Source organism: Protopterus annectens, chromosome 7.part0 (genome assembly GCF_019279795.1).
Source record: "Protopterus annectens isolate FY-2018-M chromosome 7.part0, PAN1.0, whole genome shotgun sequence".
Taxonomy (NCBI): Eukaryota; Metazoa; Chordata; order Ceratodontiformes; family Protopteridae; genus Protopterus; species Protopterus annectens.
This window is the reverse complement of record NC_056739.1, coordinates 448188405-448211894: the sequence shown is the minus strand read 5'-3', so window position 1 is coordinate 448211894 and position 23490 is coordinate 448188405. Positions and strand designations below refer to the sequence as shown.

At 40.9% G+C, this 23490-nt stretch overlaps 1 protein-coding gene across 1 annotated transcript in view; it reads right to left on the bottom strand.

Annotated features, from left to right (window-relative positions):
* Window positions 1-330: 330 nt before the first annotated feature.
* The window catches only part of LOC122805978 (mucin-3A-like), a 121207-nt gene continuing 98047 nt past the window's right edge, over window positions 331-23490 (bottom strand). The window contains exon 3 of the mRNA XM_044076216.1: window positions 331-962. Coding sequence (XP_043932151.1) covers window positions 331-962 — 632 coding nt within the window. The remainder of the gene's footprint in view (window positions 963-23490) is intronic.

Genomic DNA, 23490 nt, shown 5'->3' with positions numbered 1-23490 from the left:
TTCAACAAACAAGTCAGCAGGTCTGACATGAAGTTAGCACCTTGGTCAGTCAGTATTTTATGTGGAAAATCTACTCTGCTAAACATTTCTAGCAAAGCATTTGCCACCTTTTTACATTAATATTACCTGCAAAAGGAATATTAGGGACTTTAGCTAGAAGTGGCAGATGGTAGGCTTTAGGCTCTACCAACTGCTGCACTACCTCACATTTCAGCCCTCTCTTTGGAGTCCAGTCTTTGTACAGCAAATCTTCCTACACTGTCTCAATATCCCCTGCACAAGGAACATTAGGGACTATAGCTAGAAGTGGCAGATGGTAGGCTCTAGGCTCTAGGCTGTATCCAGCCCTCCCTTAGGAGTCCGATTTGTACACAACAAGCCTTCCTTCTCTGCCTTAATATCCCCTTCCCAAGGAATATTAGGGACTATAACTAGAACTGGCAGATGGCAGGTGCTAGGTTCTACCAAGTGCCATACTACCTCACCTTCTATCCCTCCCTTAGGGGTCCACTCTTTATACAACAAACCCTTGTTCCCATATACAGACTCTCCTCTTCCTTGAGCCACAGGTGCTTCCTTAGCCATCTCTCTTAAGCTTTGTACTGTAGGTTCCATAAGTTGTGCCTGTGTCAACTCTACATCTGCAACCCTCACAATCTCCCCTTCTGTGGGAAGTCTAGTATCTTCTGACAGCTGTACCTCACTGTCAATCTGGGCATCATCACTCCCCACCATCCTTGCAGTTACTGTGTCCAAGGGAACATCAGTATCTCCCAGCAGCTCACTTTCAGACTTACTGCTACAGGAAAGCTCCTTCTTTGAAACAGCCACTACTCTTGTCCAAGATTCAGGTATGAGATCTGTCTGGTTCTCTCCCAGACTATGGGACCGACATACTTGTATCCCAGCCAGACTATGTGTTACTGCATGCATGCAAGGCACTGCATCATCACAGTCATTCCCTATCAGGGCATCTGCAGGAATATTCTCAAACACAAGCTCCCCTTCCACAGGGCACGTAGTAACTTCTGACAGGTGCACCTCGTTGTCACTCTAGGTACCACCACTCACCTCCATCCTCTCAGTCACCTTGTCTAAGGGAACATCAGCACCCACCAGCAGCTGTGCCTTACATTTAGACTTACTGCTACCAGATAGCACCTTCCCTGAAACAGTCACCAAACCAGTTCCAGCTTTAGGTATGAGATCTGTCTGGTTCTCTCCCAGACTACTGGACTGACATACTTGTCTCCCAGCCAACTATGTGTCACTGCATGCATGTAAGGCACTGCATCATCACAGTCATTCCCTATCAGGGCATCTGCAGGAATATCTCAAACACAAGCTCCCCTTCCACAGGAAGCTTAGTAACTTCAAACAGCTGCACCTTGCTGTCACTCTAGGTACCACCACTCACCTCCATTTGCTCAGTCACCTTGTCTACAAGAACATCAGTACCCACCAGCAGCTGTGCCTCACATCTAGACTTACTGCTACCAGATAGCCCCTTCTCTGAAACAGCCACCATGCCAGTCCCAGCGTCAGGTATGTGATCTTTCTGGGTCTCTCCCAGGCTACTGGAGATTAATGTCTTTCTCCAAGCCTGACTGTGTGTCACTGCATGTACACAAGGTACTGTGTCATCAGGACATCTGCAGTAATATCCTCAAACACACCTACTTGCTTGCTTCTTCTTCCGCCTTCCCAGTCAAGATGAACAATAGCCAAAGGTATTTGGAATGGGGTCCATCCCAATGCTCTGACTGGAGTGGACTGCCCAAGCAAGTATTGCTCTTCTCTAACCACTGCGGGCCTCACAATGGTTATATCAGAAGCTGTGTCCCTCTTAGCAGTTACCTGTTTACCATCCACTAAGATAGGATATATATATATATATATATATATATATATATATATATATATATATATATATGTATATATATATATATATATATGGTGATAATTTGGCACCCCAGTTGTTTCTAAACAACTTATCACTGGCGGTTTGTCATCAGCACTTGCTGGCTCCCTCACCATCTGTTTCTCACCTTGACTCAATTAATATTTGTCTGCTATGTGTCCCCTCTGGTTACACTTAAAACATCTAATCCCTAACCATGCAGTTGGTTTAGTAGTTTCCCTCATTATTGGTGTACAATGTTGGAGTGGTTTAGACTGCCCCCCATGGGTTCCCTTATGTCCATGTACATCACTGGATATCCCTTTCCTATGCTGTGGTACTCTGCTTGCCAAGTACAGATCCTCTTTTCTCCCAAATTCCTCTGCAGAGTTGCACTTAATGTCTGCTAACCAAACTCTCATGTCATCGGGCAAAGTACTGAGGGCTTGTTCCCTCATCAAAATGTCTGCCAGTCAATCTACATCATTTAACTTTGCTACAGCCTGAACAGCTTTACCATGGAGTAAGGGAGTCAAGAGCTGAACCCAGAGCTCATGATCAACATCATATTGTCTACATACCCTCTAAAAGATATGAATAAAACTATCAAAGTCATCTCCATTCCTGTACTGAGGAAAAGGTTTACTGACCTGTGCAGCTTCTGGGGTTCAGTTATTTCTTTCCCCCATTACCTCTATGCCCTCTCAAAGGGTTTGCAGCCCCATTTCATCATGATGCTGTCTCTCATTGTCCTCTGCTTCTAAATGCCTCAGTCTCTCTTCAGTCTCCAACCGTTTGGTTTCTAGTTCATATTGGCACCATTTCTCCTCAGCCTCCAGTTCATATTGGCACTGTTTATCCCTATTATCAGCCTCCAGGTGTCACATTCTCTCCCTTTCTTCAGCCTCCAATTCCAGTCTTCTTAATCTAGATAGATTCTCAGGTCCTCTGAAGAAAATGTGGACTGTCTTGTCTCTGCAGGCTACACATCACCAAAACCAAACTGGATATCCTCCGAATGGCTGGTCTGAGCTGCAGCTGCAACCAAGGCTGATATCATTGCTTCCTTGGTCAGGTTGGCATGCACCAATCCTCCGGCTTCACACTCCTTTGCCAACTGGATCTTTGTAAGCTTGCTAAAATATTCTGTTACATCCTTGCCTGCTATCTCTGACTATCTAACTAAAAAAATAAATAAAACTATAGAGCATTGAAATTCTGAATGTTTACCATGTGGCTGCCAAGAGTGCATACCTTCATGACAGCTATCCACAGGCTGCTGGAATCCAATTAAAGTCCCACACCACTGGCACCAATAAATGTGATGCCCAGCTATATCCCACTGGACTAATAAATGTGATATCCGGCTATATCCCATTGGACTGCCACCAATTCAATGACACCCCTTACTATCCTGAGTCTGTAAATAAGGAGCTTCAGTCCTCACTACTGACTCCAATATAAGACTGTCACTTAAACAGAACTAATATTTCACAATTTTTCCCTAAGAGTGCAACAGGAATACTCTCTATTTTTCTGGGACTGGACTATATACCTCTGTCCACCCAAAATATATTTTCTTATTATACACATCAGAGCAATGTGTCCCAGTTTAAGACCTCTGATATACTCACACTAAAACTTAATTTAAATTTCACACATCCAAACATGTCTGTGAAAGTCTGACACAGATGTCCAAATGTGTCCCTTCCCCAAAATAATACGGTAATGCTGCCACCAATCAGTGTCTTCATGCCCTTCTATAGGGAAGTCCTATTATGAAAATTAAATATTAAAGTGAATGATAGTTATGACCATAAGTGACCAGGCCTTTGAGGTGACTTGGGGAGTATCAAACAGGTAGAAGCACTCTCTAATCTCTAAAGAAAAACACTGATTTCCAACCACAATGTAAAGTAATGAAAACATTTAATAATAAGTAAAATGATTACAAGAATGTAAATCAATAGCTTTCAATAAACTCCAGAACTCAATCACTGGAAATGTAAAATTAAACTGCAGATAAAACAATAAAAACACCCCAAAGTGGTATAAAGAACCAAAAAAAAAAACACAACTGCAGCAGAGGGACAAATAGGATTAGTGTATCACAAATTTATTCTTCACTTTCATCTTGTCAAAAATACAGTTCTTCAGAACAATGTACTAATAATAAAACCCCACCTTTATAAAAACTAATAACCAATCAAACATCTAATTTGAGTCACATGAAATTACCATTAACAATCCATAAATATTAAAGAAAATAAACACTTCTACTTAAAATGTTATATAGCCAGAAAACACTGCTAAGCCTCCATAATAATTACATATCTAAAATCTTTCTCCTCTTGTTTTAGAGAAAACATTTAATATTAATTAAATCATTTAATCCAGGCACTTTGTCAACCTCTAGCCTTAATTGGTGCAATATTTCCTTTTGCTCAATTTTATTTTTGTAATACCACCCCTTAGATCTTTATATTTAAAACTGAAAAAAGAAATTTTTAACATTTTTTAAAACCTTTACACTCAGTGGAATGTTTATATAGGGAACTCTTATTGTCTTTTTTCTTTATAGCATAAACATGCTCTCTCATTCTTTCTCTTAGACTTCTACTAGTCATCCCTACATAAAAAGCACTGGAGCCTGAACAGATACAAATATACACCAATCCACTAGAACTACAATTAAAAGTTCCTGATACTGGTATAGTGTAATTAATTAATATGGTCTAAATTAATAAACGGTCCTTCTAAAACATATTTGCACACAGTGCAGTTTTTACATTTATACATCCTTTCTGTTAACCTTAAAAAGCTTATGTTAGGGTTAATAATGATAGTATCTTTCTGTAATAAACTTTTAATATTAACAATTTTCTTTTATACAAAATGAGGACTGTTTCCTACAACATGAAACAATTCCCAATTACCCTCCAAAATATGCCAATTATCTGCAGTAACCTTTCTAATATCTAAACTATCCTGTGTGATATCTAATTTACAGACTAAGCTGTTCATAAAAGTCTTCCTTCTAGAAGGGCAAACAAGATTCTTCACAGAGGTAGAAGAAACTTTTAGAATAGGAGGTAACATGATAGTTCTTTTAGAAATAATCTCTCTACTAGTATTTTCCAACCTGTTTGACCTATACCCCCCTTCTTCAAATAAAGAAATTATAAACTTGCTTTCTTCTTTAAAAACTTTATCACATGTAGTCATACTAGAAGCCCTTATTAGTTGCCATCTGGGTATATTATTTTTCATAAATCTAGGATGACAACTTAAAAATGTAAGTAATTATTGGAAAATGTAGTCTTTCTATAAACCCTACCTTCAAAATCACTGGTAGTCTCATTCCATTACAAATTAACATCTAAAATTTACATTACTTCCTGCATTACGTATAACAAACTTCAAAAAAACTAGAGTCAACTTTCAATTGATGAACTGATTTGTGACAGCCTTCTATGTTCTTCTATGGATAGGAGTCCATTATTCTAGAAAAACTCTATTTTAATAACTAACCTTTCCTAATCTAACTAAAGAATACTGTTCCTGATCTAATCTAATACATAATAAGGCAAAAGGCAGGCTTCCAGTTTTTGGTGAGTTCTCTTTCCTTGGTGTCCACTGACTGCACAGCACTGTAACTGACTGTACTTCACAAACTGCTTAGCACTTGGCAAACTGCAGTCTCAACTGTCTTATTTTAAAAAATAACAGTCAGTTGTTTGAAAAAGTTCTTTTTCTGTCAGTCAGCTGTTTATAATCACGTAGCAACCAGGAACATTCTAATGACATCACTTAGTATTCAACTGATTCTCCACAGTACTTTAGACTGTCCCTCTTAAACAAGCACAAATAGAAATGCATCAAAAGACTGACAGATTTTATAAACATTCTGTATAAACAAGGAAACACTACACCATTTTAAAACATATTTATATTTTCACAAGTAGACATGCTGGCATACCATACAAGTTAATCCAGAATACACACAAATCTCCTGCCAGACATGATATCACAGATGACAGTGTTTTCAGTCCCTTCACAACTTCTTCTTAACTAATCTTCTGTTCTGTGTTCCACCTTTGTGATCTTATTTATTTATTTTTTATTGTAAAATTTTCCATATATGGGTACCTTTGCCTGTATTTCTCTTTGAATATCTTTGGAACTTTTTGTGTTGATTCGCTTGTTTTTCTCCTTTGTATAAATATTGCACCATACCAGATCTCTCTTTCTTTCCCATGCCCATGTTTCTTTTCTGTAACTTTCAAAATCTCTAGATTTTGTTCTTTATATTTTCTTTCCCCAAATGGCCTAAGATTTCTTGGTTTATATAATATTTTTCATGAATCTGTTGTTTTAATGAACACACATTTGCATTTGAAGCTTTTGATAGTTTTTATTATGCAAGTATTTTTCTTTCCTTTAATTTTTCTGTTAATCTTTTTGTATATCTTCTGTCTGGAAATTCTGGACTTTTTTCATAATAATAACAATACATAATTTCTCTCTTATCCTCAGTAGTTCACTCTACCATCTTTATGGCTCTTTTTTGGCCTGTCAGTTGTGTTTTTTAGGAACTACTACTTCCTTCTACAAAAGGTGGGTCATCCTCCCTCTAAGTCTGGCCTTACACTCCATTGTAGGAATGTTTCTGTGTCTTGAGGATTCTACACTGTCATTTTTTTCCAGTCCTGGCAACAGTGCGCCTATCAGCACTGAGCACTTTTTTATCCTGGGTCTTGTGCATCAGCTATCTTTTTTTATTTTTTAAACTACTTCTGTCCATGATATATGCTATATAAAATATAGTCTATATATCAATATCATGTTGTTGAGATTTTGTGAAAAACAGAGTCCACCTCTTGAAGGTATTCACCAAGACTTGAGGATGAATTAAATTTCAGCAATGCTACTCCTCCTCTGTTTTTTGATTTTATCATCTCTCCAATTGGACCCCTTCCTGCAATGTGTACTTTACAATGTTTCTGAATCCGGATTTTATTCATATATACAATATTATATATACTGAAGATGAAAAGTATATCTATTTGACACAGACAACATAAAGTCCAACTGGAGGACTAATCTACTATTTCAGTTTTATTTTAAAAAGTGCGCATTAACTTTTTTATGTACTACTTCTAAGCTGTATCATGAAGATAATTCTTTTGACTAGTCTTACTGCCTGCTAATAGTCATGTTTTATATCACTCATGATGCTAGTTAAGATAAAAGATCATTCTGACAAAATAATTAAAATGCAAATGGGAAATCAAAGTGAAACATAAACATTTTGGAAAATATACTTCACAAATATTTTAGCTGACAAATGATTCAAAATACCTGGCAAGTACCTGCCAAAACTGAATTTCCTGACAGAGAATGATTTCCAGATTTTTTGACACTCTGATTTTCTTAGTTAAAGTGCTGCAAATCCTAATTCATTTTCTTGTGTTTGTGGTCTGTTGTTCCACTAATTTTGGACTTGGAGATTGTTTCACTGCTGCTGTTTCCAACTTGCTACAAGCCTGGAGCCATGGATTGTATTCAGACCCTGGAAATGCCACTTGGGAAATGTTATCTGGATTAACTAATTGTCTGTTGCCTTTATAACTCTAGTTGTTGCATTCATCTCCTGTCAAACTGTCATTTCTGCTGACTATGTTGTGCCCCTTAATGTGATAATCTGGAACTGTAAGTTTTCACTTATGATTGCATAGCTATGCTCCTTTTCAGCAGTGTAATTTTTGTACTTTGAAGACCAAACAAGTCCTCCCCCTGGATTCAACAAACTTCCGTGCAAGAATAAACTATTCCTGCATGGAATGGATCTTTCCCGTGCTGCACAGCAGCACACCTTGCATATGCATGAAGGCGCGCTGCTGTGTTCTAATACAGACATGGGTCTGTGTGTGAGCACAGGGGGCATGTCTGAGAGCAGTGATGTTACAATACGCATGCCCTCTGCACTCCAGAATTGCCTTTTGGCAAATCAAAAGCAGAGAGGATGTCCACTGACACTATAAGTGTCCATAGCATATCTCCAACCATACAGATTGCCACAGAATGTCCAGATTTAAGCCTCATATATGTGCGCCACCTAAAATGTGTACTGCAGTGGCAAATAGCTGGCGAGTGAAGTCTGTAAACAATGGCATAACATGTGAGTGTAAGACTCTACATCCATCAGAAAATTCACGTTAATGCAAAGCCTATTATTCTGTCAACTATGTTTGTAAGAGCAATATTTAAAACTTGTCCGTATGTGTCCCCACATCATGCAAGGGTTTGTCCAGATTGCTGTAAGAGGTTGAGAGGTATGACTGCATACCCTCTATAAAATTCACGCTAATGCAAACCTGTCATCCCATCAACGTTCTATGTGTGATGGAACATAAGATCAGCCCCCCACATTAAACAAAATAAAACACATAATTTAATAATTTATTTTTTTCTGTCTGCAATAAAGTTTAAGCATAGCTGAGTAGGTGTGCGTATCGTGCAGCTGTGCTTAGCATAACTTTAATATCCGAAGGAGCTAAATAGGAATATATGAGCAATGCATGCAAGGTGAAATAGTGTAGTGTTTAGAGTTTTTGCTTTGTATGCAGACATTCATGGTTCGAGCCCCAATGAAGTTTTATCATTTTTATACGTGAAAGCAGTTGTAAAAGTGATGTTTTAATAAATGAGGTAGTAAATAATATTTATCACCCAGGGTAGTGTAGCAGATCCAAAAATGAGGTATCAGTCCAGAAAAGATGTGAAACACCCATATAAACACAAGTGCCCCATACAGTATAGTAACACAAGAATAAATGTAATGAAGGCACATAGGGGAATGTCAAGGAAGGTAAACATAAAATTATAACATGTCAGTAATGACTCAATCCCATAAAGTTAATAGAATATAAAATTAAATTTGAGCCATGTTAAGCAGTGCACAGCTATGCTTAGCTGGTGCAACCATTGCTGATATATAAATGCTAAGCAATGAGTAACCCCGCTAAATGGATTTGCCCATTAGAAGCAATGCACAACATGCCCCTTTAAGCACTGCCAACCTTAGCTAAGCTGGGTTTGCCCATCTCTTAGCTCAACTCAGCATATTCAAATTAGACCAATCATGGCAAAGGGCAGGAATCCAGCCCTACGTAAACCCTACAGGTGGGATTACAACCATAACCATTTGCAGCTGATCACTGCAGGCACTATGGCTGGTGTTGAAGAAGGTGTGCACTTACGGGTGCAGCATTGGGGCATTCAGGAGTCCAGGGTCATGGTTGGACTCTTTGTAAAAAAACATGGAGGACGACTGCTGCAGGACCAGTACCAGGGCTCCCGATACAAAGAGGAGGCCTGGGATAATCTCGCTCATGACCTCACCAGTGCAACTGGCATCCCCCGAACTGGTAAGCAGGTCCAGCATCACTATGCTGACTTGAAGCAAAGGAAGAGGGACCTCTTGGAGCAGTGGGTTCAAGATGCTCAGGAGCAGAATGTCCCAACAGTGTGTAAGTACCACTATCAATTGTCATGTATCAGAGTCCAGCCTAAATATGACATGGAAAGGTGTGCATAAATGTTTCTCTATCTCCTGTACAGCTGCAGAAGAGAACACTGTGATCTTTGAAGCCCATGTCAGCAGGCTGCTAAGGCTGCATTGTGAGGCTGCTGAGTATTAATCTAACTAGCAGTAGTCAGGGCAAATAAATAGAATGCAGTAGAATGTCACCTGCCAGTAGTTAGTAATGTGTACTGTTTGTACTGGATAAAGAAGACATTAGCAGAGTAATACTGATGTACAGTATATATCTCAGTAAAGGTATAACAGCACCTGTCAATAAAACTCTAAACACCAGACTTTTGTGTGTACTTTGGTATATGGTAGTTTGAATGTAGATGTGTATTGCTGACATTAACAGATTAGCTATAAGAAATGTTCCATGCACCAGGATCTGGTCCCTGAATAGTAATGCTGTGTTAACCATTGTTTTCCATACTGTAATATGTCAAGGTCTGACTACAGATTATAACAAGCATCTGCCATGCATGAATATCAGAATTACAAGGGAGATTATCCAAACAACACACTATTATATTGAAAACAGTCAAGAAAACAACAGCAGTTCTTCAGTTGCTCATTGTGGTAAAAACACAACCTTCTGTTCTATTTTTGCACAAACCAGTATGGTTCGAATCCCAGGAGTGCTATTAAGCTGTATGCATAATCTCATCTGCATAACATCATCCAAGAATATGTGAATATGTGTAGAAACAGTCAGGTATTGTTAACAGAAATTCCCTCCACAGGTCTGCCAGGTAAGAAACGGTGTAAATGAGCTGTAAGAAGCCTGTAATTATACACTGTGTACAACACCCACTGTCCAACCCCAAGGCTGCAAATGACAGCAAGAAAAGTATGTACACCAAGTAGTCCCCCCAAGAAATGTCCCTCAAGGGTTATGCTGTCACAGCTAGTGGTCAATGCAGTCAGGTATTGTTACAAGAAATTCCCTCCACAGGTCTGCCAGGTAAGAACTGGTATAAATGAGCTGTAGGATACCTGTAATTATACACTGTGTACAACACCCACTGTCCAACACAAAAGCTGCAAATAACAGCAAGAGAAGTATGTACACCAAGTAGTCCCCTCCAGAAATGTCCCTTAGGGGTCACGCTATCACAGCTAGTGGCCACAGCAACCAACATCCAGGGTGACCGATAGAAATCAAGGTGGATTATGGCACTAGCACACACACAAACACAAACACACACACACACACACACACACACACACACACACACACACACACACACACACACACACACACACAGTTATGACTGCACATATGTAAGCTTGACTATGTGAATATGTGTAGAAACAGTCAGGTAATGTTAGATATTTCCTTCACGGATTTGCCAGGTAAGAACAGGTATAAATGAGCTGTAAGAAGCCTGTAATCATACACTGTGTACAAATGTACCACTGCCCAACCCAAGGCCATAGGTCAATGTAAAGTGAGGTAATACCTGTAGAGCAATGATTAGAGCAATGATCATTAAAGTTCTGAGCACTTCAAGCATATACAGTTGTTAATTGACATCTCTCTCTTCCCCACCTTATCTGCACCAATAATCTATACACATAAATCGATGGGTATGTTTTTCACCAAACCTATTGTTGGGACATGTGTCCTATTGTTCTACAAATATTGAAATGGTTTTCTATCGATGTCCCCTGTTCATATACTATCGTTGGTAGCCTGTTGCTATCAATGTAACCTGCATGCCGTTATAATGCCCACTGTGGTTACATATGTGCATGTGTTCTGTTTGCTATACAACTGTTCCAAATCTGTTGTTTTGGGTTAATGGAAATACTCATGCATGCTGTTAAACCTAATCCTGGAATGTGTTTTGCATGACTAACCAACATATGTTCTACAACTGCAACACCATAGCGCATCTGGGAAGGCTGATCCCAGTGGACCCTCCTCTCCCACCTCATCTGGCCATGGCACCAAGCCCCAGCACATCTGCCACCCATCCTTGGGACCTCCTCGTCCACTGGCCCTGCACCACCTTTGGGTGGAACTGCCTCATGGGCATGAGCGAGGACAGGATAATGTCACCCAAAGCCAGGTCTGGGGACTGGTGTGTAGCGAGGTCCACAAGGAATTTGGAGATTTGCTACATCAGTTTGAGGGCTGCATGGTGCATCTAGAGGGTCAGCCTGCCTCTCCTGCTCAGCCCCCAGCACAGCCACCTTTGGGGCCGTGAAGATGCAGTGGTGACTGCCCATGGGTGGGGACCTCAGTCCCACTGCATCCATTTGGGGGATCATGGGCATCCGATTACCAACCACCCCTCCTCATCCAAGATGTTTACCCCCACATATGTCAGATACCACCCCTGTCTGCTGTCTTGTTTGTCTACCTACCAAACCTACATCCCCAAATATACCTAATATCCTTCCCCAACATCCCACTCTCACCTTTAAAAAAAAGGCAATCTGTTCCCACAAAAAAATGACACCCCATACATAGCTGTCCATTTCACACACATGTCCACTGGACACATGTAATCTGGTCTAATTGGCTTCACAACACATTATTGTTGTCATCACCCCTCTCTCAGGGGTTTGAGTGTCCAAATTTACCTCTAAATTCTGTATATATGCACAGCTGGTATTGAAGAAGAAATGGACAGCTATGGACCTTTCCTACCTAGCTATCTTTCATATTGTTTTTCCCTGTTCATGCCCCCTTTTTCACCACTTTTCTATCACTCATTTTTTCTTTTCTTTTAAAGAAATTAGTGTGGGGGTAAGTGGGTGTAAGCAGTAGTAAGCATGAGTAATCGTGTTTGCACAGTGCTAAGCAAAGCTAACTCAGATTAAGCACTTTTAGGGCTCACTGTGTGTAAGAATAGTTAACTATAAGTTAGCATTGCTTACCGCTATGCAAACGCATGCAAACCTGTTTACAACTGCCTTAATCACTCTGTATCCATCAGCCCTTGTTCTGCTCAGTAACAAGATAACCAGCCCTTACAAGTCTTGAACCAGGGACCCTACACACCATAGCCACAGCAATCTACCACTAAGCCATCTGAGCTGTAGACACATGCAATGTTATTTCATATATGTGGACAAATCTAGACACAAAATATATCTATAGAGCTATGCATGTAAAATATATACATATATACACACACACACACACACACACACATATATATATATATATATATATATAAATATACACACACACACACACACACACACACACACACACACACACACACACACACATATATATATATATATATATATATATATATATATATATATATACATACATACATAAATATACCTAAATATATAACAGCTACAAACAAATGCAATCTGAGGGTCATGCTGCTCAACACTAGAAGTCTAAATCTCAAAAGGCACTCACTTGTAGCACTTCTTATTCACAAAGGATGTGCACATGTCAAGACTGGTAGCCCAACATAATGCATCAGACACTGCAGGTGTAGCTAACATAGGGTAAGACAGCAATTCAAGTTGCAGCCTGCCGTAGGTCCACAACCATGTCCCAAGAGTGAAACCCTATGTTCCTAAGCACCCTGGAGATTAATACTGTCCAACCTAACACTCTCATACTGGTTGGCCTCAACTACCCCTTCATTAACTGTGAAAGCTACTCATTTATCAATGCACTTGCCCAATGTTTCCTGGAATACAATCATTCCAATGGCCTGGACCAGATTGTGTCTACACACACTACAGGTAGCAACATCATTGACCTAGTCAGTACTAACATGGGCGACTGTTGCTGTACACCAAAAGTCAACTCCTTCATGGTTAGATCTGACCACAATATCATCACCTTAGGAATCAACATCCCTCCCACCCCCCTGCAAAGGTAACCACCATGAAAAACCTTTCCAAAGCTAACTCTGGCCTCCAAAAAAACAAAAGTGGCTAACTTCACAACAGCCATGCAAATGGAGACTAGTTGCATGACCTCCAAATACACACTAATTCAGTACGAACACGTACACAAATGCATGGCTTCCACTATACCCAATAGAAACAAGATGCTCTCCTCCAGAAAAAGGAAGTCAAACTGGTGGTCCCTTGCCCAAAGAAACTCTACTACAGAAGGAGGAAACTGATATGGAATAAGGTGAAGTCTCAAGACTGGAAAAAAAACTCTTATCAGCCTCAACAGAAAGATGAGATTCTTCATCAAATACTCTAAAGCTAGCTGTGAAAACAGAATTGCAGCACACAGTAAAGACAACCACAAGGCCTCCAATAGTTGTGTAAAGAATTTCCATGGCAATACCAACATGTACTTTGAGCTACTGCACAATGGGACCTCCTATACTGAGCCAACAGATATTGCCAATATACTGGCACACAGATTCTGTGGCAACTTTACTCCTCTCCCCACCCCCAAAGGACCAGTCATAATACCAGTACACTGCCAGGCACCTAGTAGTACTGCTGCTTGGGTTAAAACGCCACTGTCCAAGGCCAAGAATACAGCTTCTATTGGACCTGACAATATCCCTGGCTGTCTTCTGCATGAACTACAGATTGAACTGGCACCTCACAGGTGTGCCCTGTCCAATCATAGCTTCACCTCAGGCTTTTGTCCCTACTGACTGGTGTACTGCTACAGGTATCCCTCTCCACAAAGGAGGAGTGGCTGCAGACCCTGGGAAGTATCGCCCCATTAGCATGACAAGGCTGTCATACAAAGCTATGGAAAGCATTGTCATGGACCTAAGAAACAGGGATATGGGAATTTCCAGACTTAGTATCACACACAGTTTGCTTTTGTGAAGGGTACATCATACCTGTTCAATCAACCTGGTTGACTACTTTGAGTCAGTCACCAGAGCTGTGAATGAAGGCAAGGTGGCTCATACAGCCTACCTTAACCTGGCCAAGCCCTTTGATATTAGGAATCATGGATAAACTCACTAAGCTATGCATCAACCCCTACAACAGTAGGTGGGTTGCAAACTGTCTCACAGATAGAACCCACAGTGTGAAAGTAGCTGACCCCAAGTCAGACTGCCGACCAGTCATGAGTGGAGTTCCACAGGGTTCAGTCCTGGGTCCTCTCCTGTTTGGTATCGACTTCTCTGAAGTCCATGCCAACATGAAGGGGACTCTGGCTGACAATGTTTGCAGATGATTGCAAGTTGGGAGCTATTAACTACCAAAGTGATGTTGACATCCTACAGAAAGGCCTCACTGAGACCAATGACTGGTGTCAGAGCCATGGCCTTAAGCTCAATGTCAAAGAATATGTTGTCATCCCCCTTTGGGATGTCAAGTGCTACAGGGATGTTACAGTACCAAAAAGCAGACACCAGTGTGAAAGTGCATACCCACAACCAATCCCACCACAGTCACAGTCACATACCAGTAGGTCAGGTGAACAGTAGAGTACAAGTACTGTGTGAAGAAATACATAATAGTTTTCCAGTCATACACTACCCCTACATATAGTGGCCCAATTCTCAGTGTAGTCTGAATCCTGACCATGGTACAGGACACTTCACAGTCTGCCCCTACAAAGGCATACAGCCAATAAACCAGCAGACACTGGAGCAGCATACACAGTCATAAAAAAGGAGCCATAACATTTACATCTACCCCCCCCCATTCACAGCCCAAATAACATGTACACATGACATGTGTACACAATCCTGACAGTCTGTCAACAATGGCCAGACATACACAGATGTCTCAAATGTACAGTTCACCTCAGGATGTACAGGCTTACGACTGATATCTATGGCCTTTTACCCGTAACATGTCTGTGGGTCTACTACATCACTGGGATAGTAGGAGGAATGAAGGCAAGAAATAATGATACTAAATACATCTTAGCCTCATAGTGCATGACATCTGGATAAAGCCTGACACCATTTGGGGACAGAGGTATAGACACAGGCGTAGATTGGACATATTGCTGTTAGAAATTTAGACAGTTGCTGATGTTACTGGGTTTGTTGCAACATATCCTTTATGAGGAATATGAAGTCAGTAATACCGATGGATATTAGTATTAACTGACTGCATTCCCCAGAGTCCCTGACTGATTTTCCAAGTACAACAACTGTCTGGGGAACAGACAAAACATAACAGGCAAACATATGGCCAGTCTGTGGACAGCATGCCAGTGGAGATGTATGTCAGAGACATATCACTGTCAGACGTGATGTCACTCACTAATTGCATGTCCACACAAACCCTGTCAACCTATCATCCCACAATGCATATAACAGCACTGATGATGACATAGACTCTGTTCACAGTTCTGGAGATATGTCCCCCATGTTATTGTGCTGTCCCCAAATGTCCTGTCCTGTGAAGTATTCCCACCTACTGTCTGAGAATCTATAGCCCACCACCTCTGTAATGTCCCTCACACAGGCAAGTAAAAGGGCCAAGGCCCGAATGAAGGATGTCCTATTTGTTGGAGCTAGCAGTAGTGTCCAGGCCCATAGCACAAAGCTATGTGGGCACCTACATAGTTGTATGTCCTTAGCAATACCTGACACCTGCACATGTGCACAGAGGACAGACAGAAAGTGGACAGCAAACATGTTATGCAATAGGATGAATGTCCCGAAGGGTAGAAGTCTGAAAACTGAAATGTATGCCATTACTACATAACAGCAGTCCTCAATGACATGGCCAAAACACATAGTACTCTACAGTTAATATAATAATATCATATTAATATCCAATAGGGGATACATAAAAACATACAGCTGAAACACCAAGAACAAGATAGCGTACTACTCAGAGTCCCAGCTCTACATGCAGAGGTGCATGGTTGGAGTACTACAATAGGCAATCTAATCTTTTTAATACAATATGTGTGGAATCATATTCATCCACCAGCGTACTGTAGCTGGTGTAACATGCAAGTGTGAGTGCATATAACATGTGATACTACCCATGTATACAAAAATAATAAAAACAAAAAACATGTGATACAACCCATGTATACCCAAGTGTCCTGTACAGTGTAGTCACACCCCTTGCTACTGTAATGAGAGCACATAAAAGCATGTTATGTACAGGAAATTAAATAAACCTATTACATTATGTCATTACTCTGCTATTTTATGAGACTGGAATGTGAGCAATGGTTACCAGTGCTGAGCTATGCTTAGCAGGTTTACACATTGCTTAAATGTGAACGATAACCAGTAGTTAGCTCTGCTAAGCATATTTGTGTAATGTAAGCATTGGTAAGCAAAGCCTACACAGTTTAAGTGCCTATCGGTTTAACCATGTATTAACCCTGCTTAGTGCCATGCAAACCCACACAAACCCACTTACAACTGCTAAAAAGTGCCTTAATCACTCTGTATCCAGCAGCCCTTCTTCTGGCCAACAACAAAATAATCAGCCATGCTTAGTCTTTAGCCTGGGATGTTATAAACCATAGTCAGAGCAATTTAACACTAGGCCATCTTAGCTGTGAGATGTTAGGATGTTTTTTACAACATATCATGAAGTATAGTTTGCAATAGGAAAGACACACTGTGCAATGATAAATGATTGTTATCTACAAATATATACATGAGAAATATATTCACATACCTAGAGAGATAGATATGTGTGGAGATACATATATATGTATAACTATATATATATATATATATATATATATATATATATATATATATATATATATATATTATATGCATACATGTCTCTAAATGCCCATACAAACATATGCTGCTGATCGACCAGTCATAACTGGGGAAGCATGCACAGCTGGATACAAAAGGACCCACAACACTCACATCTGCCCCCCAGTCCAAATAATAAGTGAACAGTATGCTGCTACAAAACCATGATAGGCCATACACAATGCCAGACATATACAGTGAGCTCTTAGCAACACAACTACAATGAGTGAAGATAGTAAACAAAAATACAAACAGCCAGTAATTCACACACATTTATTTTACTCTGATGTCTTTGCAAAAGTCTTCATGGAGTAACACATTACAAGAAATTCTTGCCTTAATCAGAAGAAGCAGTTAACACTTAAGTACATTTAAATACACAGACTCCAATTATACTCCTCATTTAACCCCCTAGGGGATAAAGTATCACATTCAAAAACATACATTGATTCTGTACATAACAATTGTTCTTTTATGACTGTTTTACCAAACAAAAAAAATTACTTTTTCCAAAGCAGTACCTTATAACCCACTACACTTAATTACATGTATATAAACATCCTCCAATTACACTACACATTCAACACCCTAGGGGATAAAGTATCACATTTAAGAATTTAAACAGATTCTGTACATAACAAATGTTCTTTCATGATTACTACCCCCATGGTGAGAATTATTGAAATGTACAGCTATAGAACTGTCTTCTTCCTCATCAGTAATATGTCTCACATGTTCTAACAGCCTAGTTTTAAAACACTTGTTACTCTCTCCCACATAAAATGTGTTACAAGGGCATCTAAGATCAATCTCCATACACCAACCTCTTGAATGTACAGAGTCCTACATGTTGTTCACCTTTTCCCCTCAGCAGGAATGACAGAACAAAATAATGGTAGACCCTACCTATCAACCTCCTACTGTATCTGTACCAAGCCTGACATAATTTGGGACAGAGGCTCAAAACAATGACAATACTTGAAATACTGCTGTTATACACTGAGAAAATTGTTGTTTTTGCAGGGTTTGTTGTAACATATCTTTTCTGAGGGATATAAAGTCTGAAACACAAATGGATGTTGGCACGTGCTGATTGCAATCACCAGAGTATGCTACTGATTTGCCAAGGACAACACCTGTCTGGGGAACATTCCAAACATAACAGGCAAACCTCTGGCCATTATTTGACTAGCCCTACAGTTGAGAGCTATGCAGACACAGAACTTTGTCAGACTGAAACCCATGCAAAAGTAGCATGTTCAGACAAACCCTGTTAAACAAGCAGTATTCAAAACATATAACAGCAATACTGACATTCTGCCCCTAAGTCTTGAATCTTCTCCACCATTTAGTTGGCTTGTCTCCACAGGTCTTGTTCTAAGAGGTATTAGCTCACACACTTCCAGGATCTTTTTCTCATACGTAAGGGAAAGGGCCAATGCCCACATAGAGTACACTATTATAGGAGTGTGTTGCCATGACACTGGCTATTGGAATAAATACACAGCTGCTCTGCATGCAATCAGCAACTGGGGAACACCAATTGGTGCTCAGGCCATCACATGGTCATTAGCATTACCTTCAAAAGACAAGCTGCCATCTATTCAAACCACCTCTGTCATAGACAGTCCATCTGTGCAAAGCTGAAGTAGTGTGAGCAAAAAAATAAAAAAAGGATATATCTGTGAAATATCCAGAAAAAAAGTATGTGAAACAAGCAAGCATGTACTTGAATGCAGTAGGTAGTCTGTAATAATGGTAAATAGGGGGTTGAAAGCATATGTCTCAACAAGACTTGCTGTACTAATGTGCTATTGAACAGTACTGATGGCCATAACATGTGGCTCTGTCTGTAGTGACTAGGCCAGCTACTGGGATGTTGTACATATTCATATGTTACCTGTGCATATATCTATGATGCACATTTTGTCTTGTAAATATAAGCCAACTATACAGAGCATGTGCAGAGTAAAGTACTGCTGCAGATGTGTGTGTTGACTGCATGTTATATACTGAGCTAATTCCATTCCACTGTCCAGTGTTCTGCACACTGACCATATGTGTGCCTCATACTTGTAGTCATTTACCCACAGAGTTGTGTTATGTCAGTCATATCCTTGTCAAATCTGTGAAGACTGATATTACACCATCCCCCTTCATTGTCCGCTGGCTTTTCCCATTCGGGATTGCCACAGTGAATCATCTGTTGCCATTTCTGCCTGTCCCCTGAATCTTACTCTCTCACACTAACCACCTGCATGCCCTCTCTCATCACATCCAGAAACCTTATCTGAGGTCTTCCTCTCTTCCTGTTACCTGGCAACTACGTCCTTACCATCCTTTTCACAATAAACTCAGCACCCCTCTTCAGCACATGTCCAAACTGATGTAATGCTGACTCTCCAACACTGTCTCATATCCATCCAACATGGCCTGAGCTTTTCATATACACGTTGCTAAACCTGTGCACGTATGTCACACCCAGTGCAAATCATAACATCTGTAACTCTGCCATGTGCAGCTCTGACCCCTGCATTTTTGTCTGTGCCACTGCCTCCAACCCATATAACATAGGTGGTCTCACTACCCTCTTGTAGACCTTACATATCACGTTTACTGGTACTCGTCTGCCAAATATCAGTCCTGACACTCTTCTCCACCATTTTTATCCTGCCTTTACTCTCTTCTACACCTGTCCTTCATAGTCCTAATTACTCTGAAATGTTGATCCCAATTATTTGAACACATCCACCTTTGCCAACTGTACTCCATGCATCTTCAAATTCTGCTATCCTCCCACTCATTCACACACAGATATTCTCTCCTAGTGATGCTGACCTTCAGTCCTCTCCTCTTTAGAGGATATCTCCACCTCTGCTGGGGTTCCAAAAGCTGTTCCCTACTCTCATTACAGAGCACAATGTCATCTGCAAACAACATAGTCAATGAGGACTCCCATATGATCTTGTCTGTCAACCTGTCCATCACCATTGAAAATCAGAAAGGGCTCACAACTGATCCCTGATGTCATCCCAACTCCAGCTTAAACACATGCATCAATCCCAATGCAGACCTCAATGCTGTCACACCACCCTTGTACAGATCCTGTACCACTCTTACATATATTTCTTCCACTCATTACTTCATCATACAATACCACAACTCCTATCTAGGCACCCTGTCATATGCTTTCTGTAAGTCCAGAGAGACACAGAGCAACTCCTGACCTTCTCTGTATTCCACCAGTAACAGTCTCAGAGCAAACATGACATCGGTAGTGCCCCTTCCATGCATGACACCATACTGATGACCAGTGCTCCTCACCTCCCTGCATAACCTAGTTTCCACTACTCTTACCCACAATTTCATGCTGTGACTGGTCAGTGTTATCCCTCTGTAGTTATCACAGCTCTGTACATCAACCTCATTCTTAACACCGTACCCAAGCACTTTCTCTCCACTTCTCATGCAACCAGTCATACTTCTCAAGATGTCAGTAAACAGTCTGGCTAACACACCACTGCCATTTCCCCTAAACAACCCCATGCTTCCACAGGTGTGTAAGTGGATCAACAGGCTTGCCAGTATTCATCCTCTACATATATATCCTTACATCCTCCTTGTTAAGCCATTGCACTTCCTGATTCACCATACCCACATCATCCAACCTTCTCTGTCTCATTCTCTTCATTCATCAGCCTCTCAAAGTACACTGTCCATGTACTCCATACACTTTCTTCAATTTTGAGTACATATTCCTCATCATCCTTTATCACCCTTATCTGCTGCACATCTTTCCTAGCTCAGTGCATCTGTAGAGCCAATCACTACAATTCCGTTCATCCCTCCTTAGTGTCCAACCTGTCATTGAACTCTTCATATGCCCATCCTCAGCCTTTGCCACATCTCACTTTGCCATGCACATCATCTCCTCATACTTCTGCCTACTTTACTCATTTCTATGACAATCCCACTCCTTCTTCCCCAACCTCTGTCTCTGTATATTGTCTAGTACTTCCTCAGTCCATCAATAGGTGTCCTTGTACTGCTTTCTCCATCCACATGTCACCCCAAGCACCCATCTAGCTGTCTCCCTTACCAGCTCTGCTGTACTTAACCAGATACTTGTTAGATTGTCACTGCCACCCAGTGCCTGTCTCAATTCTTCCCTGAACTTCAGTTCACTAACACACTTTTCCAATTCACACTATTTAATCCTTAGTGCTGCTCCCACACTCCTCATCTCGATCACCAACATCATCTTACATACCAACATTCTCTACTGCCTAAATAGACTTTCCCCTGTCACCACTTTACAGTCTCCAATCTCCTTCAAACTGGCCCTCCTACATTGGATATATTCCACCTGTGTGCATCTTACTCCACTCTTGTATGTCACCCTATGCTCCTCCCTCATGTTATAGTGCATATTCACCACAGCCATGTCCATCCTTTTTGCAAAATAAGGATATCATCTCACCATCTCCACTTCTTTTAACACCATGCATACCCATCAATTTCTCATCCCCTCTGTTCCCTTCACCAACATGCCCATTGACATCTGCTGCAATGACCAGTCTGTCACCCTTGGGTACAGTCACCACCACATTATCCAACTGATGTCACATGTCCCTTTCTCATCCATTGCACAACCAACTTGCATAGCATATGCACTAACAACAGTTATCGTTACACCATCAGCTTACAGCTTCCAAAATATCACTCTATCAGACACTTATGTCATCTTCCAAAAACACTCTTGGCATACTGTTCCTTCAGCAGAAGCCCTACCCCCTTTCACCTCCAGTCCACACCTTGATAGTACAATTGTGACCTGCCTACCATACACCCAGCCATAATCCCCTTCTATGTGGTCTCTTGCATACACACAATACATCAACCATCTCCTGGCCATCATATCAGCTAGCCTGGTCCCTATACCACTCATACTGCCAACATTAACAATTCTTACCCTCAATACCACCCGTCTAGCTTTTCCCCTCTCTTTCTGCCTTATGACTGTTGGACATCCTCCAGGAGATGCCTGTCAGTGCAAAGGCTACTGTGCTATTGAATGACTCAAGTATGTTACAGCAATATTGAGACACTGTCACTGATTTTATCCCATTGCACCCATGTATGCATGGCATCCTACATATGTCCTGCTGTAACAGGTTGAGAGGGATGACTGTGCAGCAAGAATGTGAATTTAGTGTGCCATACTGACATAGAGCAGACATGTATGTGAGGTATTAGCTATGCACATGTCAGTATGAGTAGGTGTATGTGTCCACCTCATGAAAACAGACATGGGATGCAAAATGTCAGTTAAAAAAGCTGTACATGTTGTACATGTGTGTAACCTTCAGTACTGTGCACCCAAAAAAGTGACATTTCTACAGCTTCTGGTTGTTGCATTGCCCTGACACACCCATGGTTAGTACAATAAGCATGGTTATCATTACTAAATTGGAGAGGTGTCCAACTGTGTTATGACTTTGTGGCCATGCCCACTATGAACAACTGACTGAACACATACATGACTGTATGGACTCAGCAATGCCTTACTTGTCATACCTGCTTCCACCAATGTAGAGTAATCCCCTTTGCTGGGACAGCAGCATTGCACAAACCACAGACTTGGTCCCTATAGTGGCTGTACAGAGCAAAATAGGGGAATGGACCAACCTGGCATCAAGTCAGCCATTGTCTGAACAAGCATATAAGGTCATGGGTGGATTACTGTAAGGCCAACTATGAGTACGAATTGGAGACATCCACCAGGGACAATCACAAGGCTATCTTCCCATATGTTTGCACTCTCGGGACCAACATACCAACCCAATCTGTAATGGTGGCCAATCAGATCACATACACACACAACATAGCAACAGGCAACCTGATGCAGATAGTGTTAGGGCAAACATCCCCCCCTGGCTCAGCATCACTATAGGTGGATATGTACTGCACCCAGGGTAATCCTATGGGCTAGGCATGTAAAGGCTCCAGGGCTATTAGCCTAGTACACACCTATGAACCTATGAACCCACACCCCTCCCTTCATCACCAGTGAGCAGGTACAAATTGCCTACTGAAAGGCAACAAAGGTAAGTATCCATGGGATGTCATATCATCCCTGTCTGCATCCTACATGAACTCAGGCATGTGATCCCAGCTGCATTACACACTGTAGTCACACCAAGCTGCAGCACCATCCATTTACACAGACCTGAATGAGGACTGATGGATTATGCAAACAACTTGCCCTTACTGCAGGCAATATGACTCATCAGGACCAGGAGTGCAATGCAAGCTGATACTGTGCTGATAGA